This window comes from Rutilus rutilus, assembly GCF_951802725.1.
Source record: "Rutilus rutilus genome assembly, chromosome: 16".
Classification (NCBI taxonomy): Eukaryota; Metazoa; Chordata; class Actinopteri; order Cypriniformes; family Leuciscidae; genus Rutilus; species Rutilus rutilus.
In genome coordinates this window covers 19,863,552-19,887,043 of record NC_140224.1, presented here as the reverse complement: position 1 = coordinate 19,887,043, position 23,492 = coordinate 19,863,552, and the positions used below count along the sequence as shown (strand labels likewise).

General features: G+C 39.8%; 2 protein-coding genes across 3 annotated transcripts; one reads left to right on the top strand and one right to left on the bottom strand.

Annotated features, from left to right (window-relative positions):
* Nucleotides 1-557: 557 nt before the first annotated feature.
* On the top strand, nt 558-21,020 carry tecpr1a (tectonin beta-propeller repeat containing 1a). 2 transcript variants are annotated; one of them, XM_084433590.1, is made up of 25 exons: nt 558-678; nt 1,653-1,887; nt 2,751-2,933; nt 4,349-4,471; nt 4,580-4,702; nt 4,794-4,968; nt 5,091-5,191; nt 5,828-5,929; nt 7,649-7,797; nt 8,579-9,129; nt 9,219-9,364; nt 9,637-9,792; nt 10,910-11,059; nt 11,151-11,308; nt 12,360-12,487; nt 12,568-12,670; nt 12,750-12,846; nt 12,964-13,043; nt 13,191-13,247; nt 14,475-14,649; nt 14,805-14,940; nt 15,083-15,175; nt 18,987-19,093; nt 19,186-19,305; nt 19,380-21,020. In XM_084433590.1, exons 2-25 carry the CDS (start codon nt 1,663-1,665, stop codon nt 19,536-19,538), a joined length of 3,597 nt encoding a protein of 1,198 aa, XP_084289716.1. In that variant the 5' UTR covers nt 558-678; nt 1,653-1,662; the 3' UTR covers nt 19,539-21,020. The 2 variants fall into 2 exon arrangements, with proteins under 2 accessions (XP_084289716.1, XP_084289717.1); XM_084433591.1 differs by having other exon boundaries at nt 560-678; nt 1,629-1,887.
* On the bottom strand, nt 20,999-22,647 carry bhlha15 (basic helix-loop-helix family, member a15). The gene is made up of 2 exons (XM_084433592.1): nt 22,521-22,647; nt 20,999-22,091 (listed from the first exon to the last, which is right to left on the bottom strand). Exon 2 carries the CDS (start codon nt 22,059-22,061, stop codon nt 21,507-21,509), a length of 555 nt encoding a protein of 184 aa, XP_084289718.1. The 5' UTR covers nt 22,062-22,091; nt 22,521-22,647; the 3' UTR covers nt 20,999-21,506.
* Nucleotides 22,648-23,492: the final 845 nt, after the last annotated feature.

Genomic DNA, 23,492 nt, shown 5'->3' with positions numbered 1-23,492 from the left:
ATAACATGGCAGAACAGTAATTTAATTTTGCCCTTTTCCTTCAGTGCTGTAGTCAAGGCTGAGACTAAAGAGTACAGCCACATTTGTGTTGGATGTTTCTGTTAATCAGACCTTCACCTATATATACACACACACACACACACACACACACACACACACACACACAATAACAATATATATATATTTATTCAGATTTTAACTCTAGGATATATGTGTGTGTGTGTGTGTGTATATGTATGTATAATATATATATATATATATATATATATATATATATATATATATATATAATATTATATTTAAGGCCTAATATATCACTGCGCACCAACCTATAGTTACTTTTGTTGCCTCGCAACATTCTGTTGTGACAGGGACTATATATCTTCTAAGTACGTGTTTACATGTAGAGGTTTATTGGGTGGGAAAGCGAAACAATGTGAATGTTGTACGCTTTGAGGGAACCACAGTAACAACTTTAACCATCCCATCATCTTTGAACATGAGTTAATGGCATCCCCTGCCGGGCCAATAAGCCAGTGCAACACAACACAATTCTTACCACTTCCTGTTTGGGATCACTGAGTCTACACATCGGGCAAATCACAAACCGATTTTGCAAAGCAGAATGGTCTCAAAATGACAACATAAGCACAGTGCTTACACCCTGACACAGATAAGGTATGTAACGTTACGCTGGACAGCAGCTGATATACTGTCACTACACTGTGAATGCAAAACTAGTGTTAGGATATGTACATTTCCTATTCTAATGTATGAACCTGTCACTGCAGAAGACAGGCAGGTGCAGTCATTCTTTTTAATATGTTTCTCTTCTGACTGTATCCTAGTCGTATTCTTGTTTTTCCCCCATATAATATGTTGCTGTGAAGTAACGTTACTCTACATGTTTATCTCTTACGTGCTGTCATTGCTAGCTAGCGTGCTAGTAACCGGTATTACGTTAACGTTACCTGCATCAACAAACAAGCGCTCAACAACATGCGCTCTCAATATCTTATTGTTCCTTATTAGATAATTTGATAAAACCATTTTTTTAACATATTGAACTAAACTAACAAATAAAGTACAAAAATACAATGGTTTTACCATTTTTTACATGGTAACGTTACCATTATTAATTCAATTATTACTATAGGATCTGTCAAATTACTACTTGCTCAGTTACAGTTTTACAGAATGACTGTATTTTTTGAAGTACCTTGTAGTGCTATGTTGATGTAGTAATTGAATATGGCAATCATTCAGTTCCATGGTATTACAATATAATACTATAACATGCTTAACATGGTACCACCACATTGTCTTGTAAGATTGGTCTGTGATTTAATTCGAGATTTATGGAATTTATTGTGTATTTTGGGGATCTTGGGTTTCATTTATAGCTTAGGAGGCAACAAAATAACAGTGTTCAACAGGTCTCCTTCAGTGTTTTGGCAGCTTGCTGATCAGTAATGAGAATCAGCAGATTGCAGATCTGCTTTCAAAGCAGAGGAAAGAGTAGGGAGAAAATTCTGCTTAATTTGAGAGTAATTAACTTAGAGCCCTTGTTTCATTCTAAACACTTTTTGTAGCCACAAACTGATGCTGAGGCGTTTGTTTATCTGCAGATCTCTTTCTCTTGTCTGTTGCAGGGGGTGCATCATGCCGAGCTCCCTCCTGTGGGCTGTTGATGTGTACGGGAGGGTTTATTGCCTTTCCACAGCTGGACAGCAGTGGGAACATTGCCGCGATGCCCACTTGGAGTTCAAGCGCATCACAGCTGTGCAGCAGTGCTGCTGGAGCATCGCATGTGACAACAACATCTACCTGAATGTCCATGCCAGTGATGTGCCGACCCGCTACCAAGAGGAGACGTATGAAAACCAGGTGTGCTCAATAGCAATATACAGACTGACATGTAGGTCAATATATATATACATATACACACACATACTACCATTCAAAAGTTTGGGGTCAGTAAGAGTTTTAAAAATGTTTTATGAAAGAAGTCCCAAAGGCTGCATTTATTTGATCAGAAATACAGGAAAAATTGTAATATTGTGAAATTCCTCAGAAATTATTCTAATCATTCTGATTTGGTGCTCAAGAAACATTGAAAACAGTTGTGCTGCCTAATAATTTTGTAGAAACTTTAGGAAACTTTGATGACTAGAAAGTTCAAAAGAAAAGCATTTATTTGAAGTAGAAATCTTTTGTAACATTTCTAATGTTTTTGCTGTCACTTTTTTGACCAGTGTCCTTACTGAATAAAAGTATATGTTGAAAAAATATATACATATTTTGTAAATATTACGATTTGTTCACTCACATTTATTCAAGGTATGTGAAAATGTTGTTACTTTTTATTTGATGTTTACGCCACATTACAGTCGTTAAGTCATTCAATTGAAAAATGTTTCTCGAAACCAACATGAATACAAAGAGTATATTCTTTGAACTTTGGGTAACACTTTATTTTACGGTGTCCTTGTTACATATGTTACATGTACTTACCGTAGGTGTAGTAATAACAGTAAATTATGCATAATTACATGCAACTAACCCTCAACCAAATCCTAATCCTACCCTAACCCTATAGTAAGTACATGGAGTTACTTAATATTACTCAGTACTTAAATATATTAAGTGTAACCGAACTTTGCACGTTTTAAACTACACTTTTTATTTGTCATTGACCCTAGAGCACCTGATAGTGAATAAGACTCACTGTGTTTCCTGTTCCCTCTCAGAGGTGGAACCCTGTGGATGGCTTCTCGGACCGGCTGTTGCCCAGTGACCGCTGGCAGTGGAGTGATGTCACAGGGCTGAAGCACCAGCCTCTGGGTGACTTTCAGTTGCCCTCTGACAACTGGGAGTGGGAGGCGGACTGGTACGTGGATGAAAACTTTGGAGGAGAGACCACTGAAAAAGGGGTCAGTATTGATGCCTTTAAGAGGGTTTTGGGGTCAATATATATATATATATATATATATATATATATATAATATTATTATTATTATTATTATTCATTTAGTGCTATTATGTTCAGCAGAGTGACTAAACTTCTCACCACTGTCTTCCCCCTTGTCGATTTAATTTAATTTATGAAGAAAATGCATACATAAGTATATATATATATATATATTTTTTTTTTATTATTATTATTTTTTTTTTATTTTTTTATTACAAATGTGGTATTCTTACAAAGAGTATGCAAATCACACATACAGACAAACAAAATGATTTTTTGAAAATGGCTTGGAGTGTTTTAGGGTAGTCAGTCAGTTCTTGAAAATATTTTTTCTTTCTTTTCCTCCTTTTTCCCCTCCCTTTCTTTTTTCATCTTCCTTTTTTACTTTTTCTTTCTTTTCCTCTCCTTCCTTTTCCTATTGCTTCTCCTTTTTCTTTTCCCCGTCCTTTTTCCTTTTCTTTCTTTTCTTTTTTCTTCTTTATTGATGCTTTAAACATGATTGGATAGCCAATATATATATTATACAATATATAGTCAAAGCGATATCTAACATAAAAGGTTTTGTTTACATTATATATGTTTGTGTATATATATTGTTATATTTATATTATATATTATATATATGTGTGTGTGTGTGTGTGTGTGTGTGTGTGTGTGTGTATACTGCACACACACATATATATATACATATATATATATATATATATATATATATATATATATATATATATATATATATGAAGAGTTCAGATGCAAAAGCCTCTAAGTGCCATCTGAAATTTTCTTCTAGAATGATCATTTTTATCAAGCTCGTATATTTAAGTTCAGTAATTTCACTTAAATGACAATTAATAGGTCATTTTCATTGCTATTTAAGCGAAATTACTGAACTTAAATATACGAGCTTGATAAAAATGATCATTCAAGAAGAAAATTTCAGATGGCACTTAGAGGCTTTTGCATCTGAACTCTTCATATATACTTTTATATAATTTATTCAAACATAAAGTATATAAATATATATGTGTATATACAGAATATACACACACTCATATATATATATATATATACACATACACACACACACACACACATACATATATATATATATATATATATATACACACACACACATATATAATGTAAACAAAATCTTTTTTGTTAGATGTAATTAATCGCTTTGACAGCACTAAAATGAATGTATTAAAATTGTCTAAAAAACATGCACGTTATTTTACTTGCTGAACAACTTCAGGTAGTCTCAGGTTTGGTACCACGATGTGCATGACAGCTTTCACTGTGTTTCGAACTAAACTGGCAGTCTGAAAGAGAGCTCTCACTTGCTTAAACCATAACTGATCTTCTGTGTGTTTTCAGGGATGGACATATGCCATTGATTTTCCAGCCACTTATACAAAAGACAAAAAGTGGAACTCTTGCGTGCGTCGCCGCAGATGGATACGATACAGAAGGTACAAGGCACAGGAAACATGGGTCAAGGTGTGTACCAGTACAAAGAGCAATTATATATCTTATCTTCATTGGCTGTCTTTAACGTTGATGAAAAACTTGTCTCTATGTGTCTGTGAATTTTATATGTGAGAGCAGATCCCCTCGGTGCAGACGGAGTCTCTTCCTGACCCGTTTAATGACATCACTTGTGGTGGTTGGGAGATCACCGAGGAGCCCAGAGGGTGTTTGGCACTGTGGGCGGTCTCTCTGCAGGGAAAGGTCAGAACTCAGTTCATTCCAGGCTTACATACTGTGCCATGTCCAACAACACCCTGTGCACCTGTAATTTTTGTTTTGTACATTCGAGCAGGTGTGGTTCCGGTGTGACATCAACCACCATAATCCTGAGGGCTCCTTTTGGGAGGAGGTGCCCGTACCAGGGGAGGTGGTGCAGATCAGCTGTGGGCCGGGTGACCTGGTGTGGGCCGTCCAGTGGGAGGGTAATCTGATGGTCAGAGAGGGCATCGGCAGAGATTGTCTCAATGGTGAGTGCTGTGGTGCAGTATATTCACTTTTGCCAAGTTACTATTTGTAACCTTAATAAATGTTTTTGAGTAGATAAAGTATTTCTATCCCCTGTCTATATTTAATAATATTATAATCAAAGGGTCATCATGGGTCACAGTGGAGTCGCCAAGCCCTGAAGCGGGAGCCGTACACGTAGCTGTTGGTGTGAATGTAGTGTGGGCTGTCACTAAAGATCATAAAGTAAGTCCTATTTTAATTTATTATAGTTACACTTGCACATGGAGTTGGGTCCAAAATCTGAGACCACTAGTAAAACTGCTTCGTTTTTTCCTACTTAGTTATTTTTTTAGTATTATAAAAAGTATATTATTCATTCATATTGTGTTATCCATACTAGAAATTTAGCAAAATCTTAAATATTAGATATCAAGATTAAATATCTAGAGTGACAGTAAATACATTTATACGAAATGTTACGAAAGGTCAAATAAATGCTGTTCTTTTCAATTGTTTTATCCACCAAAGAATCCTGAAATAAAAATCACTGTTTCCACAGAAATATTTCAGCATTGATGATAATGAGGTTTCTCATGATTTCTGATGGATCATGTGACACTGAAGACTGCAGATATAGTTCCTGAAAAAATTGCTTTGCCATTACAGGAATAAATACATTTTTAAATGCATATAAAAATAGAAACATTTGTAATAATATTTCACTATATTAGTGTTTTTGCTGTATTTTTGATCAAATAAATGCAGCCGAGACTTCTCACCAACCCCAAATTTTGAACTGGTTTGGACATATTTTTTTGTTTTGATTATTTATTTTGTTGTTACTTAGCTTGTTTTTCCTCATCTTCTCATTTCTAATAGGTCTGGTTTAGACGGGGTGTGAATTCCCATAATCCTTGTGGCTCTGGTTGGATAGGTATGGTTGGAGAGATGGTCATGATCAACGTGGGTCTCAATGACCAGGTCAGAGATTAGTAATGTTCTGTCTATGGTTTACCTCATTAATTCCTGACTCTAATGTACTTTTTCCATTGAATAAGCATATGGGTGGTTCACCCTTAAAGGGGTCATGACATGGATTTTTTTTATTAGTGCCCATGCCCTCAGGGCAAACGGCTTAATTGTTTTCCTAAGGTAAAAAAAAAATATTTGCAAAATTTCAGGCACTTTTAGGGCCCTTAACATGCTCAACTCTTGAAACTTTGCACACACATTGGAATCATCTGTCATTATTTATCTGAAGTTTTTTATAAAAAAAATTTTTTATTAAACTAATTATATAAAAATATATTGTCAGTGCACTACAAATAATCTGGTTCAATGCCTTTATTTTTGTCATTAAAAGTGATAGAAACAGATCCTAGTTTAATAAAAATATTTTTTTTAAACTTAAAGATAAAATAAAGAGATAAATACTTATGAACTTACACAATTTTGAGCTGCAAAAGATAACTTCACACGCATTTGAAAGTGACCTGTATAACATCCTATGACATGAAATTCATCTAAACGTAAGTGATGTCATGGATGTGGCTGTTGTAGTTTATGGTCAAAGTGGCACCAGCTGCTGCAGTAAATGTGGCATATTCAAACAATTTTGAGGTAGTCCTTTTACCCGCTTTAGATGCACATTGCCCGTTGTCAGCTATATATATGTATATATTATGCAGAATTATTTTTGTATTATTTTCAACCCTCATTCTGAGCATCTGAAAAGATCCGTTTTTAAGGGGCGACTCCTTTTAAAGTCCCCCTGTAGCCCGTAATTGTATCCCTTAAAACTCATATTTGATCACCAAAATGACATATTTAACGTTGACGTGATTGGTTACAAGGTAGTTTGTGACTTCAGAAACACCAGTGATTTCAAACCTCTTTTTTGAGACTGTCTTTGGTTCACTGCAGTTTTAAGGAGAAAATACTCAGCATTCGTGTTGACTTGTGCATTTGTACATGGTTTGTCTTAAAACATATTAAAAACACCACATAGACATATAAACATCATTAAAAGCTTGATCCACAGAGGGACTTTAAGTCTTGTTATGATTGGTTAACGTCATTGCATAGGAAACAGTATCAATGCCCACTCGCTACTGCACATGAGTACGTTTTTATCCATATAAAACCATAATTTACACATAAACCATTATGAATAATTTACTTATGGTTTGTGATGCAGCTGCTGTCAGATCCAGTACAATTGGCTGCTTAATTTTTCAACAAATATTTCTATTTTGTCTCGTTTACTAAACAAAAATCTCTGAACAAACATATAATACTCCGATGCGATCCAGGACGCCATTAAAATCAAACATCCACTTGTTTTCAACGCTGGGATCCTTCTGAAGTCTATACAGAGACACAAACGGGCGGTTTAAACTGGACGTGTCAAAACGAACGTTCTTTCACTCATCCATTTGTCAGTGGGAGAGGCATACGGTGCATCAATGTCTTGCACTGGAGTTTTGAGCTATGAAACCTGCAGGATGTTTTAATGGTACAAAGACTAAGGCAAATTGGGTTCATGTCATGAAAAATCTTAGCCAGAAAATAACAGAATAAAAAACTTTCATATGGATCAATGTATTGAATATGTGTTTCTAGTGAGAATTATAAGTGTTGAACCCATTTCAGCAGTTATTACACTGAGATCTCTGAAGGCCGATGTGTCTCTGTGTTCAGGTGTGGGGTATTGGTTTTGAAGACCGGGCGGTGTATTTCCGTCAGGGTGTGACTGCCAGCGAGCTGAGCGGGAAGGCCTGGAAGGTTGTATCTGTACCCAGAGATAGTGACCGTTCCCATTCAAGCGCCAGCGCTAGCAGCCTTCAGAGGTTAGTTAGCTTCAGTCTTTTGCCTGTGTAGAATAGATATGTGTATAATGTGCAAAATGTGTTGCATTTAAAAAAAGTCACCACCAGGTGGTGTAAATCATTCAAGGAGGACTATTTGCAGTTAGTACACTTTGCAGTTTGCTTGCTTTCTTTAAAACAGTACTGCACACACTTAAGCACTGACCAGCCTTTATCTCTGAAAATAACAATGAACTGACACATTTCTTGAGAAAGATGTTTCTTTTTGGTCTTTTACCACCAAAAGTGGACTTCGGTAATGCAACTACAGTCCAATAATTCAGTAATTAAAAAAGACAATGCATTAAGTATGCATTGTCATACAGTATGTGACAGAAATGTTTCACTAAATGTTATGTATTCTTTTTTAAATAGCAATGTATTGTCATATGTGACAGAAATAATATTAATATTTCAGGTCAGGTATTCTTTTTTTAAATAGAAAATAATATTTATATTTTTTCATTAAATGATAGGTATTTTTAAAGCGGTATAATGACAGTTTTCCCATTGAGTTCTTATTAGAGGGGCTGGAAAGATTTATTTATTTATTTATTAAGAAGGATTCGATCATTTCATTAGATGTTCTCTGGACTCTAAACTGGATTGATGGATATTGAAAAGGGCTTTGGCATCACAGGTTAAAATGTACAATTATTTGAATGCTTTTGACTATTTTTGTATCAGTTATATAAACGTGTCTCAGTGATTCCAAACTTATGGTACTGTACATGTTAACATTCTGTGTCACTATACCTCGCAGCGCTGGTTGTTTCTTTGGTGGTGAGGTGCGTTTGGAGTCCCAGGCATCAGTGTTGAGTGATGCGGACCCTGAGACTGAAAAAGCTGTGGGTGGAGTTGTCCCAACTCCTGAAATGGGAGACAGCCCTAAACCACGCATCCCCAAAGTGACCAGTGACAGCTTCATCTCTGAGCTTGTGTCTGATCGTGAAGGCCAGATCAGTCGTCGTGACGTCCCCCCAGCTGGCCCATCTATTCCCGAGGAGGATCACCCAGAAAAAGAGGTGGAGGACAGGGCTTCCCCAGCCCAGGTTCTGTCTCCTAGCCAATCAGGTGGGCTGAACCCTCAATGGAGCAATGTGGACCTGGAGGAAGCCCAGACGCACCTCTCACCTGGACCTGGAGTAGACGCAGCTGATACCTGCAGCCTGTCCTCTGTAGCAACCTATAACTTGGCCCTAGAGGAGCCTTATGGGCCAGATGAGCATCCAAAATGGGCCTGGGTCAGTGGCGGGGGATGTTTGGTCGACTGTCACTTACAGCTCAACTGGTTCCACTCATCTACATCCACAGGTCAGCTTGGTCATTTGTGTATAATCTGTGTAATGGAATTGGATGATTCACTTTGTCCCTGACCGTGTCAAATGTGATTGTCTCCTCAGCCCTGAACTCCTCCATGCAGGCCATGTCTCTCTCCATCACACCTGCTCAAACTGCAGCATGGCGTAAACAGATATTCGAGCAGCTCAGCGAGCGCTCCAAGAGAGAAATGGAGAATTTCATGCATTATGAGCAGGCCATTGAACAGGTAGTGCTCACACACCAAACGGTTCACCTCATCTGATCTTTGCATCAATACTAACCAGTTTTGTCATGTACCTTTTCTTGATTATATCCAGACCGTCATTGATATAGCAAAAGTAAGTGCTCCGAGAGTTAGTCGGAAATCGGAATAGTAAAAATAGTTGATAGTCATAGCAGTCAGTTACTGTCACAGTGGCCCACAGCTAGGTAGAACTGAATAGTTACCCCTAGAAAATGTATCATTTGATAATTCACCCTGATTCCTGTCCTTTCTAGTCTGTGTGGGTGAAGAAAGGCACCATGCAGTGGTGGCGAGACTGGAAGCCTCATAAATGGGTGGATGTTCAGTTTGCATTGGAGCAGTTCTCTGGAGCAGAGGGCAACAAGGATGGAATTCTGTTTATCTACTACACCTTTAATGATGAGAAGAAGGTAATCTTACATACAGGAGAAGACACTTATGGAATAAAAATCCATGTTTATTCATTTTGATGGCATTTATTCTGACTAAAAGATCTATTTTAGCACATAGTTATTTAAAATGTACATATGCTTTTTCTCTTCTGAGAAAACATACTAAAAAAATATTAATGCCACAAAGGTACAAGCCCTTGATATGTCCCACCCATTTCCCGTTTCAATGGGAAATATACCACTGTTCAAAAATGTGGGGTTTTAGTTTGATATTTTATACTAAACACTTTTATTCAGTAAGGATGCATTAAACAAGTGGTTCTCAAGTTTTTTGGTCACACCCCCCTATAAACTTTTTAAAAACGACAAATTTCTAACTAACTTCACTAAAAATCATATGGAATATACCGGAAATATTTTTTATTATTAAAAAAAGCCTGCAATAGTTTCACTTTGTAATGTTGTTGGATCATTGAAAAATAGAACAGTAATAAAGAATAATAGATCAGAACATAACAAATCATTATTTCAGTGATGCTTTAGATCAGGGGTGTCCAAACTCAGTCCTGGAGGGCCACTGTCCTGCAGAGTTTAGCTCCAACCCCAATTAAACACACCGGTCTGATTATCTGGTTCAGGTGTGTTTAATTGGGGTTGGAGCTAAACTCTGCAGGACAGTGGCCCTCCAGGACTGAGTTTGGACACCCCTACTTTAGATGAACAATATATAATCAGTGGCTGCAGTGAGCTCTTCTGACGCCGCCTCATTCTTGTACGTCTTCCGTCCGCTGAAGAGGTGCTTATGGCGAGGAGCTTCTATGTCGAGCTTGCTCAGACGGTGACAAGTCAACGGTCTGAAGAAGAACAATTCAGTGGAATTTGCGTTCGTGCCGCTTTATAAAGCCAGAGTTCCAACCGCTATTCACGCACTTTTTCTGTTTATTTATTTATTCTGCTGATCTCCTGCAGTACTTCACTTCTTTCGAAAACATTAAAGAATCTTACCAACCTCAAACCTTTGAACAGTGGTGCATCTACACAGGAAAGATAGCTGTGCTTGTAAAGTGATTTCATGTAGTATAGATTGTCACATTTGATCAATTCAACCTCTATTTTGCTTTGATTCTTTGTCCAGTATCTCCACGTGTTCATAAACGAAGTGACAATCCTGGTGCCAGTATTGAATGACTCCAAACACACATTTGCTATCTATACAGCAGAGCGAACCAAACAGAGATGGCCCATCCGCCTGGCTGCTGCCACAGAGCTGGAGATGTATGACTGGGTGAGGAGAGAGCATGAATCATTGGAAAAATGTAATTCCAACAACTTGTGATTTCCTTGCTGTTTGACTGACAGTTTGTTCATCCTATCAGCTGGCTCTGCTCAGTGTGTCCTGCTGTGACTCTAGAGGTGTTCAGGGCCCTCCCTCGAAACAAGCCATGTGGTCAGTCACCTGTAAAGGTGACATCTTTGTGAGCGAACCAACGAAAGACCTAGAGGCATCTCCCTACCCTACACCATGTGATCAGATGTAAGAATCAAATGATGGATTGATTTTATGTGAAGAAGTGTATATGCGAGATTCTTCAAATAGGGGACCACATCTGTATGTTTTTTTGTTTTTTTTTTAACAAACTTCCTACTTTTAAGTATTATAATAGCTTTAAACTTAATTTAATAAAAGTCTTCAAATGTTCCATTGCCAGAATTGAATATTTTGGGCTTGTCTCCAATGTAAACTTTTAACTATTTATCTATCTAAGAAATGTTAAAATCAAGCAAATCTCTAATGCATTTTTTCCTAAGAATATTGTCACTAATACTGCTGTTATTACCAGCACACCAAGCCAAATTTATGACAAATGGAAAAAATAAATCGTAATAATTACCATCATACAACATCAGAAATCCACATCATCACCTTATACCAAAATGCACTTAGAGTTTGACAAAAAGCCATTTGCTAAATGTTGAACATAGATGAAACATATTTTGAAGATGTCAAAAGAGAATTAATCATACACTACCATTCAAAAGTTTGGGATCTGTGAGATGTTTTTAAAGTCTCTTATGCTCACCAGTTATGCATTTACAATTTAAAAGATTTTTATATTAATATATATATATCTTAAAACGTTATCTATTCCTGTGATGGCAAAGCTGAATTTTCAGCATCATTATTCCAGTCTTTAGTGTCACATGATCCTTCAGAAATCAATTTGTCTATTTGGTGCTCATGAAACGCTTCTTATCAGTTCATTCTTATCAAAAATATTTTTTTCAGTATTATTTGATGAATAGAAAGTTAAAAAGCATTTATTTTAAGTAGAAATCCTTTGTCACAATGTAAAAGTCTGACACTGAACTTAATTTAATGCATCCTTACCGAATAAAAGTGTTAATTGCTTTAAAAAAAAAAATCGTACTAACCCCAAACTTTTGAACAATAGTGTATATTCATCAACCTGATACGTTTGTCCATTGTCTCGCTGTTACCATATTACAGCAATGAATTCATGAATAGGCAAAAAAGACTGCTCTCAGAAAAAAAAGGAAATCAAAATCTTTGTTATCATGGACAGGTTCTGGCGTCAAGTCGGAGGACATTTGCGTGTTATTGAGTCCAACAGTCTTGGTGTGGTGTGGGGGATCGGCTATGACCACACCGCCTGGGTCCACACAGGAGGCTATGGAGGAGGCTTCTTTCAGGGTAAATGCATCACTTCTCTTTCTAAACCAATCATTTTTCGTGTATTTTAGTAATATTACATGTTTATCTCACACATACAGGTTTGACAAGCAGCACAGATAACATCTACACACAGACTGACATGAAGAGTGTTTACATCTATGAGAACCAGCGCTGGAATCCTGTCTCTGGTTACACTAACAGGTTAATATAGACTAGAGCATGTTTGTAATCCAGAAATGTTCAGTATGCTCACTGCTGTGCCTCACTGTTTCTCCTCCAGGGGTCTCCCTACTGACCGTTACATGTGGAGCGATGCCTCCGGTCTGAAGGAGTGCACTAAAAACAACACTAAACCACCCTCCCCCCACTGGACTTGGGTTTGTGCCATTATCCATTTTCTCCCAATACATAAATAAGTTGTCATTGAAATTGACAAGGAATGTTGTCTGGTTGCTTTATAGCAGCAAATGTTTGTATGTGTTGATACTTTTCAGGTGTCAGACTGGACTGTTGACTATGCTGTGGCAGGAGGGACAGACAGAGAGGGCTGGCAGTATGCAGCTGACTTTCCTGCGTAAGTTATGTTGGCCATAAGCATTGCTGGTCTCTTTTATTACCTAGGCTTGTAAACGCAGCAGGTTTAGTATTACCACGTGTGAGAGCGAGCTAACTCCTTTTGTTTTTTGTTTTTTTTGTGTGAATGTAACATTCGCCGTTCTAGGTCATACCACGGAAATAAAACGTTGAAGGACTTTGTTCGCCGCAGGCGTTGGGCAAGGTATGTAGCGCTGTTTAAGTGAATGTTTAAAATTGACCTAAAACAGAAGTCGCGATAGTCTTTTCTTCCCTACTGTGATGTACTGTATATCCGAGTGAAATGGCTTCACGAACAAGAAAAAATGTAGGGTGGAACTTGATTGGATTGTTTGAGCATTGTGATTTGCTATTGCTGTGACATCATGTGAGTGACAGGTTGTCCCGCCCTCATGCCAGTGAACGCATCATCAGAGAAGAGAAAAGATGTGATCGCAGGAAGTTATTTTGACTAAAGATTACGTGGGCACATGAATAAAAAATATATATATTATGTGCATGGATAAATCATTTATAATAAATATTGCAATATTCCATTAAAAAACAAGATTTGTCTATTTAGATTTTTTAGTCAGCTCTCTCCAGCTCTGTTTATCATGGTATCTATTGTCCTTAGTGTTGGGAATTTTATCTATTTATTTTTTTATGTATCGATTTAAATGTCTTACATAGTTTTTTGTTAATTGTGCAACTTTTGTTATTTACTTGAGTACTGTAAGTGAAGGATTTTTATGACATACGATTCTGTTAAAGGCTTTTGAACATCTGCGTTTTGCCTGTGCAGTACCAGCGTACTAAAATTTGGAAGAATTAATTTAGTTATTCTTTAGTAAAAATGTTATATAATAAGTGGTAAAAAAGAAACAGACAATAAAAACAAAAATCAAGAAAAGCAAATCAAAAATAGTGTTGTTTTAGTATTCTGTTTAGTAGAATTACATTTATTTGGGATTGGTGATTTTCCTCAAAATGACTCAAATAACTTTTTTAATCGTTAAATTTGATTCTCTTGTCTGTATACACAGTGGATGAATGGCTTTACACATCACTGATAAAAAGGTGGTGACTGGAACTTTTCAAAAGTGGGGAAGCTATAATCAATGGCAAAATATGTTCTCTGATTTATCTTGGTGTCTTCACTATTGCTTTAAAGCTCGAGTTTAGGTTAGGTAATAAATGGTAAAAAAAAAAAGGGAAAAAAAAGACCATGAAAACATTTAAAAATGTAACCAAAATTAGCATTGCTTTAGTATTTCAGTTTAGTAGCATATAATGAAACATTTATTCAGGCTTGGTGCACTTCCTCAAAATTACTAAAAGATCGTTTTTTTGTAATCGTAAGGGAACAATTTTTGTCTTGGTTAAATTCAATTCCCGTCTGCAAATTTCATAACTTCTTCTTTCACCTTAGAAAGTGTAAACTCACAACAACCGGCCCCTGGCAGGAAGTCCCGCCTATAGCGTTGAGTGACATAACAATCCTGCCTTGTGGGCCGAAGAGCACAGTGGAACAGGTGCCATTATGGGCCATCAGCAACAAAGGAGACGTCTTATGCCGCTTGGGTGTCACCTCACTGACACCTGGGGTAAGAGCCAAGTTCCTGATTTTCTAGACAACCGCTATTTGGTTTAGCATTTGGTTTAATGTTGTACAAATACTGGACAAACTTATTTAGCATTATCACTGTGAGAGGTTTCCTGGAATGATGTAATCCTGTCTCATGATGTGGCTTGCTCGCAGGGGTCCTCATGGTTGCATGTGGGAACTGACCAGCCTTTCAAGTCGATTTCCATAGGTGGCGTTCACCAGGTTTGGGCCATCGCTAAGGATGGCTCTGCGTTCTATAGGGGCTCTGTGTCCGCTCAGAACCTGGCAGGTGAGGGAATAACCTATCACAAACCCCATGAATATGCAGCAGTGTACAACATTTTAATGCAAGTCATTCCTGTCATGCTGATTTCACAGCATTGCCTGTGGTATTTCTGCAGCAGCATTAGAAAGGTTTGATCTGTTTACAGGAGATTGCTGGTACCACATCCCCTCTCCAACCGGACAGAAGCTTAAACAGGTGTCAGTGGGCAGGACGTCTGTATACACAGTGGATGAAAATGGTACACCTATACACATCATACTGATAAAAAGGTGTTAATACTATAGTGGCGACTGGAATATAGTGGTAACACTTTATCATAAAAGTATTTCTAATGTGTTAATTATGCCTTTTAATGCACCTTATAATGCATTGTATGGTCTATGAATATATCCCAATGTCTATCTTAAAATATTTCAGTGCCATTGTTTTGTTTCTAAGGCACGTTTATAAAAGCTACTTAAATGTCCTGGTTAAACTAAGGCCTAATCCTGGCTTAATCTAAGCCCTGTCTGTGAAGCCAGGCTTTTAATACTTATCTATTTACACCTTTAGAGAATATTATGCATTAAAACACGAACAATCAATGTAACAAGGAAACTTTGGTTAAGTTATATATATATATATATATATATATATAGATATATATGATAGATATACATAATGAATACCTTTATTATGCATTATACATAAAGGCTTTATATATGTATATGAATAGATTGATAGATATAAATGAGTCCTTGCCAAAAAAAAAAAAAATATATATATATATATATATATATACACACACTGTCAGGCTTCCTGGGTGGGATGAAGTAGGAGGCGAACTCGAAGATGAAGTATTCCAAGGTTTTAATTCTCAAGTATAACAGATACACAAAAAACAGGGAGCGTGTGCTCAGAACAGGAACCTAACATTAAACATTGACCGACAAGTGATGAGTGAACAGAAGGAACTTAAATACACAGACAGATGAACACAAGACAGGTGATGCAGATGATGATGATGACGAACAGGCGGGTAATGAAGGGAGTGAGAACAGGTGTGGAAACAAGGAGGATTCTGGGAACTGTAGTGCAGACAGGACGATGACAGACGGTGAATGTGACATTACTCCCCCCTCCCGGTAGGCGCGTCCTCGCGCCGTAGAAAGACCAAAGGGGTGGGAGGGTGGGCGCCCTGGAGGCTGACGGGGAAGACAAGGCAAGGGAGACAAGGCAGGAAGCCTCCAGGGCGGAGCAGACTGTGGGTGTGGTCACGGTGGAGCAGGCTGTGGGCGTGGCCAGGACAGAGACGACCCCTCGGGCGGCCACGGCGGTGAGGACCCTTCGGGTGGCCACGGCGGAGAGGACCCTTCGGGTGGCCAGGGCGGTGATGTCCCCTCAGGCGACCACGGCAGTGAGGACCCTTCGGGTGGCCATGGCGGTCCGGACCCTTCGGGTGGCCAAGGCGGTGCGGACCCTTCGGGTGGCCATGGCGGAGAAGACCCTTCGGGTGGCCATGGCGGAGAAGACCCTTCGGGTGGCCATGGCGGAGAAGACCCTTCGGGTGGCCATGGCGGAGAAGACCCTTCGGGTGGCCATGGCGGAGAAGACCCTTCAGGTGGCCACGGCGGTGAAGACCCTTCAGGTGGCCACGGCGGTGAAGACCCTTCAGGTGGCCACGGCGGAGAAGACCCTTCAGGTGGCCATGGCGGAGAAGACCCTTCAGGTGGCCACGGCGGTGAAGACCCTTCAGGTGGCCATGGTGGTGAAGACCCTTCAGGTGGCCATGGTGGTGAAGACCCTTCAGGTGGCCATGGCGGAGCCCTATGGCCCCCCCCCAAAAAATACTTGGGAAAAGTCCCGGGTACTAGAGAGGGCTCGGTGCTGGGCAGATCCAGCGACGAGGGCTCGGTGCTGGGCAGATCCAGCGACGAGGGCTCGGTGCTGGGCAGATCCAGCGACGAAGAGGGCTCTGAGCTGGGCGGAACCAGCGGCAAAGAGGGCTCTGAGCTGGGCGGGACCAGCGGCGAAGAGGGCTCTGAGCTGGGCGGGACCAGCGGCGAAGAGGGCTCTGAGCTGGGCGGGACCAGCGGCGAAGAAGGCTCTGAGCTGGGCGGAACCAGCGGCGAAGAGGGCTCTGAGCTGGGCGGGACCAGCGGCGAAGAGGGTTCTGAGCTGGGCGGGACCAGCGGCGAAGAGGGTTCTGAGCTGGGCGGGACCAGCGGCGAAGAGGGCTCTGAGCTGGGCGGGACCAGCGGCGAAGGGGGCTCTGAGCTGGGCGGGACCAGCGGCGAAGGGGGCTCTGAGCTGGGCGGGACCAGCGGCGAAGGGGGCTCTGAGCTGGGCAGGACCAGCGGCGAAGAGGGCTCTGAGCTGGGCGGGACCAGCGGCGAAGAGGGCTCTGAGCTGGGCGGAACCAGCGGCGAAGAGGGCTCTGAGCTGGGCGGAACCAGCGGCGAAGAGGGCTCTGAGCTGGGCGGAACCAGCTGCGAAGAGGGCTCTGAGCTGGGTGGAACCAGCGGCGAAGAGGGCTCTGAGCTGGGCGGAACCAGCGGCGAAGAGGGCTCTGAGCTGGGCGGAACCAGCGGCGAAGAGGGCTCTGAGCTGGGCGGAACCAGCGGCGAAGAGGGCTCTGAGCTGGGCGGAACCAGCGGCGAAGAGGGCTCTGAGCTGGGCGGAACCAGCGGCGAAGAGGGCTCTGAGCTGGGCGGAACCAGCGGCAAAGAGGGCTCTGAGCTGGGCGGAACCAGCGGTGAAGGCTTTGAGCTGGACGGAACCAGCGGTGAAGGGAGCTTCAGGGTCGACGGAATAAAAGAAAACAAAAGCTCTGCGGGCATGACGCTGTCTGTCACAGGCGCAGCAGGCATAACGCTCACAGTCTCAGGGGCGGCGGGCATGACGCATACTGCCTTGGCTTCGGCAGATCTGGCGTGAAGTGCAGGCTCGGCTGGACTGGCGTGAAGTGCAGGCTCGGCTGGACTGGCGTGAAGTGCAGGCTCGGCTGGACTGGCGTGAAGTGCAGGCTCGGCTGGACCGGCGTGTTCAATGGCTTTTCTGACTGACATGAAGGCTGGGTCGAACATCTTCAAAGCCAGGTCTGCACTGTTCGACACCAGCTTACGAGCTCGGGGCCAGAGGATCCCCGCAATCAATCTCCCCATATTCTCTTTATTTTTTAGGTCGGTCAATCTGTCAGGCTTCCTGGGTGGGATGAAGTAGGAGGCGAACTCGAAGATGAAGTATTCCAAGGTTTTAATTCTCAAGTATAACAGATACACAAAAAACAGGGAGCGTGTGCTCAGAACAGGAACCTAACATTAAACATTGATCGACAAGTGATGAGTGAACAGAAGGAACTTAAATACACAGACAGATGAACACAAGACAGGTGATGCAGATGATGATGATGACGAACAGGCGGGTAATGAAGGGAGTGAGAACAGGTGTGGAAACAAGGAGGATTCTGGGAACTGTAGTGCAGACAGGACGATGACAGACGGTGAATGTGACACACACACCTTTTTTTTTTTTTTTTTAGCAAGGACTCATTTATAATGTTACAAAAGATTTATATTTCAAATAAATGCTGTTCATTTGAATGTTCTATTCATCAAAGAATCTTGAAAGAATTGTATCATGGTTTCTATGAAAAAAATATTTTTTAATTAAATTAAATTAAATTTAAATTTAAATATATATTAATATAAATAGACTTCTTTAAATAAGTAATATTTCACATTATTACTGTTTTTACTGGGTTTTTTTCATCAAAATTAATGTAGCCTTTTTGAGCTTTTTTTTTTTTTAAATGGACTTTTAAATAGTAATGCATATAGTTATTATGATAATATAATATAATACTGAAAATAATAGGACATAGATACACATAAATAATCATCATTGCCAAAAATAAATAAAAAAAATAATAATAATCTAGAAGAATCCATGCTTACTGTGCAGTCTAAAGCAAATTGGCAGTGCTATACATGATCTTTATTTAAAACTGTCAAATAAAAATGGCAATAATTGCTATAGTAGTTATTATATGTGTGGTTTTGTATGAGCAGGTAACCTGTGGTACAGACATGGTGTGACCCCCAGTTACCCTCAGGGCTCATCATGGGAGCACATCTCCAATAACGTGCGCAAAGTGTCCGTTGGACCTCTGGACCAGGTCTAGACCATTTCCTTGTAACTAGTTGTTGCAGCCTAACTATTCTAGGTTTTCTGCTCTGCTAAATGCCAGATGTGTGTGTCTTTCCTAAGGTGTGGATTATTGCGGATAAAGTGCAGGGCAGTCACAGTTTGAGCTGTGGCACTGTGTGTCGCCGGCTGGGGGTGCTGCCGATGGAACCAAAGGGACACTCGTGGGATTATGGCATTGGGGTGAGCACTGCTGATGTCATGTTTATGTTCAGTACAGAACGGATAGAAAATAAGAAATGATCTGTTTCTATCAGGGTGGATGGGATCACATAACAGTCAGAGGAAATGCCATGGAGGCACCTCGTATCCTGATGCCATCCCTGACTGACAGTGGAAGCAACCGAACGGCAACACGCAGTCCACTGCAAACCAGTGACCGGCCAGAGATGAACGGAACCCCAGTGGGCTGTTAGTCAAACAGCTGAGCTCTTCATGCTAACCGTCTCTACTGTAGCCATAAATTGTTTCCTTACTGTAGCGCTTCTGTTGTATAGAGTGGAGTTAATCATTTGCACTCAAAAGAAAATCATTCGTCTCAAGTTCCCGCACATGTAGATGACTGTGTATTTTGAATTCACATTCCCCAGTTAGCTTGAGCAATTTGTTTTTCTTGTTTTGGGGGCTCTCTTGGATAATGAGGCCACTTCCAGTAATGCCCTCTCCTTTTTAAAACTCCCATCATTCGTCATTAGGTTTTATTACATGGCACTTTTGGTTAGATCACATCAAGAATGCCCATTAGCTTTTATTTTTTTAATTCTTTATTTGAAATACAAAAATGTCACAGTGTAAGCTGCTGAAGGTCATCTACAAGCATTTTATATTGAACATCACACACAAAACAGTTTTAAACAAACAGCTGCGTCTGGGATTTTGCAGCTCGGCTCCAGTGTCGTAAAAAATTCTGTAATACTTTCATCAGCTGCTTGTATCAGGTTATTGGTTATTTATGGTTCTTACTCAAAGCTGAGACAGCACAAGTGATACTGTACACATACACCACATTTCCAAAGTTCGGGGTCAGTAAGAATTATTTTGGGGGAAATAAATATATGCTTTTATTCAGCAGGGATGCATTAAATTGGCCAAAAGAGAGAGTAAAGATTTCTATTTCAAATAAATTAATTTCTATTTCTTTCTCTTCATCAAAGAATCCTGCAAGAAATATGTTTCAGGGTTTCTACAAAACATTAAAGCAGCACAACATTGATAATATGAAACCATGTCACTTGAGCACCAAATCAGCATATTAAGAATGATTTCTGAAAGATCTTGTGACACTGAAGACTGGATCTGAAGGCTGCTTCATTTTCACCATCACAGGAATAAATTACATTTGAAAATATATTAAAATAGAAAACAAATTCTACCCACCCCAAAGTTTTGAATGGTAGTGCAAGTTCGGACACTTTAGCTGTATTTAGTTTTGGCTTGGCAATGTGAAGTCCATTTTGTGAATCGTTTCTTTTCTCAGGATGTCTGCATATTTCATTTATGTGGTATAATTCTGTTAAAAAGGCAGCACAAATTTCAGAAAGTAACAGTATTTATACTAAATCTTTCCAAATGGTTTTTATCAGGATGAATAGTTAGTTTTATTCCAATTCTGCTGTTATGTTGTATATGTAGATGTATAAATTTTGATTATTTATGAGTAATAATGGTCCTAATGTGAAACTGCGTCAATTGTGTGACATCCTTTATGGGCATTATTTAAGGTTGCTTCTGTACATATAAAGAAATGATATGCAGACATGAGAGAAACTGCTGGAAAAAGAAAATGATAATATAGTTTTAAATGATTAAATGTAGACAAATAACAGGGTAAGGACAGTGGAGTCCTCTCGGTGTCATATGTGCATGGTTTGTGTCCTCTCAATAAATATGAAATCTGTTCCACAGCTTTGCATTTTTAATATGAAAAGCTTACCCTTTTAAAAGGATAGTTCACCCAAAAATGAAAATTATGTCATCTGTTTCAAAGCTATTTTGCAGAACACAAAAGAAGATATTTGTCCACACAATGAAAATCAGGGGGTCCGGTGTTGTTTTGGACCCCATTCAGTTTCACTATGGACATCTTTTGTGTCATTTTGGGTGAACTACATTAAGAACCAGTAGATTATGTGTCTTCATAATGACTCCAAAGAGTCACTAGCTAACAATAAAGCTAGATCACATTGTTTGTGGGTAACATGTTGTTATAAACTCTGCATATTGTATACATAAACGAGTCTATTTATGGGCCAGCTTTAGCTTGTAAACTCGAATGGACCTTTTCGTGAGTCTAAAGAGCTGGTATTCATCATCATTCATGTAGCGTGCACAAATTTACACCTGTCATTTAGTGCTCACTGAGTCTGTTCTGTGGCAAGTGTGTGTTAGCTGCCCTGACTGAAGCTGTGGATTTGGCTCAGATAGTTGGACAGGTCTTCCTCTCCCTCCTCTTGTAGATGCTGCTGATAGCACTGGAGGATCCGGGAGGCGTTAGTCTCCATGTGACTCTCGGCGTGAGGCATGCAGGCATTCGACATGCCCAAGATAATGGTGGTTAAGGCCTTGATGTAATTCTTGGCTAGCGTGAGAGTCTCGATCTTGGAAAGTTTCTTATCTGTTTTGACATGAGGAATGGTCTCCCGTAGGGCCTGAAAGGCGTTGTTGAGTTTGTGCATCCTCTGCCTCTCTCTCTCGTTACTCTCCAGTCTGCGGACGTTGCGTTCCTTAGCGTTGCTGTGCTGCCGCCTGCGGCGCGTGCCCACGCGGGTACGACCATGCCCCTCGTCCCTCAACGTTCTCCACGTCCCACCCAGCCTCACGGACGCCTCTGAACCCTCCTGCTCGCTGGAACCTGGCTCTGTTTCCAGCGTAAAGTCTGGGTCGTCCTGCTCTTCCCAAGACTGCCTGCCCCGCTTTGACCCCTTTCCTTTGGACTTCATGCTTGACTCCCCCACACCCTGGTGTAGGCCCTAGAATATTATAATTCACATTTGATTTGAGGAAATGAACATGCTAAAAAAATCAAATCATATATCAGAATAAATGGCTTTAATAATGTGGACACTGAAAATGATATGCTGCTGCTAGACTATATGAAGAATAATGTCTCGAGTGCTCTCTGTATACTTGATAAGCTTAAAATGGTTTTAGCATGAGATTTGAAGACATACTTTAGGATAATGTGTAATATTTATCCCTATTGGTAGCATATCATTCATACCAGCTCTGTTCAATAGTTAAAAAATATAAATTGAAAATGAAATTGATCATATTAAGCCATGCTGGTATACTAGATTCATCAAGTGTACAACATCATCGTCACTACACGTTGTCGCTGCTGTTATAAGCTGTCAATCATTCATCCCTGCTTTCGGGTGGAGGAAAAAAGTTTTGCTTACCTCAAAATAAATTTCCACCAAACTCGAGATGATGTTTGCGCGATAAGAGGCTTGCGAAGAGCGATAATACGTTGACGTGAAGCGCTGTTGTCGTCCTGGCAGCCGCAGTCAGAATGAAATGATAACGGTCACGCGCTCTACCTGTTGCTGCTCGATGTCCACGTAGCGCTTTTGTGGCCAATCAAAGGAGGGATCTGTTTCTTCTCGAGTCACCCATGAGCTGGCACAAGCATCGGAAGTAGCGATCTGAAACTGAGTTCACGCTTTCAGATGATGATAAAAGCGGTCTGTGATACTGCAGGTGCTATATGCACTGCATGCTTTTATTTTAAAGCCAATGCAAATCACATACTCTGGTGCATTGCATTAGGAGACTTTCTATTTATAAACATTAATCCGTTTATTTAGCTTATATTATGATATTATTTTGCAAGAAAGAAATATGCAGACATTGCAATGGTGTGTTTCCTGCACATGATTGAATTGATAGGTTTGACTATTTCCATGGCACTTTATCAAGTTAAAACACAGTATAATATTTGCCTAGACCTTTGCATGTCAAACGGGCCTTGCATAGCCTACATATCATTAGGCACTTTCAGAGCTTTATTTTACTGCAATGTCTTCTTGTGCTATTTGGAGACTATTAATATTATTATATCATTGTACTTTTCTTGTATTTATTTCCCTTTTTGACATCAGGATCTTCACATCCAGTATAGGTTTATGCATTATTTTATTCAATTCAATTATTCTAAACCAAGGGAACATATATTACAGGAGTTGCTTGTACTTTTCTTTTTTTTTTATTGGCAGAAAAATTATAGATTATAAATTGATTTGATTAATCTTACTTATCTCTCTCTCTCTCTCTCTCTCTCTCTCTCTCTCTCTCTCTGTATATATATATATATATATAATTGTTTTTTTTTTTTTTTTAGGATAATAACAAGAAATAAACTGGTGTAAAGC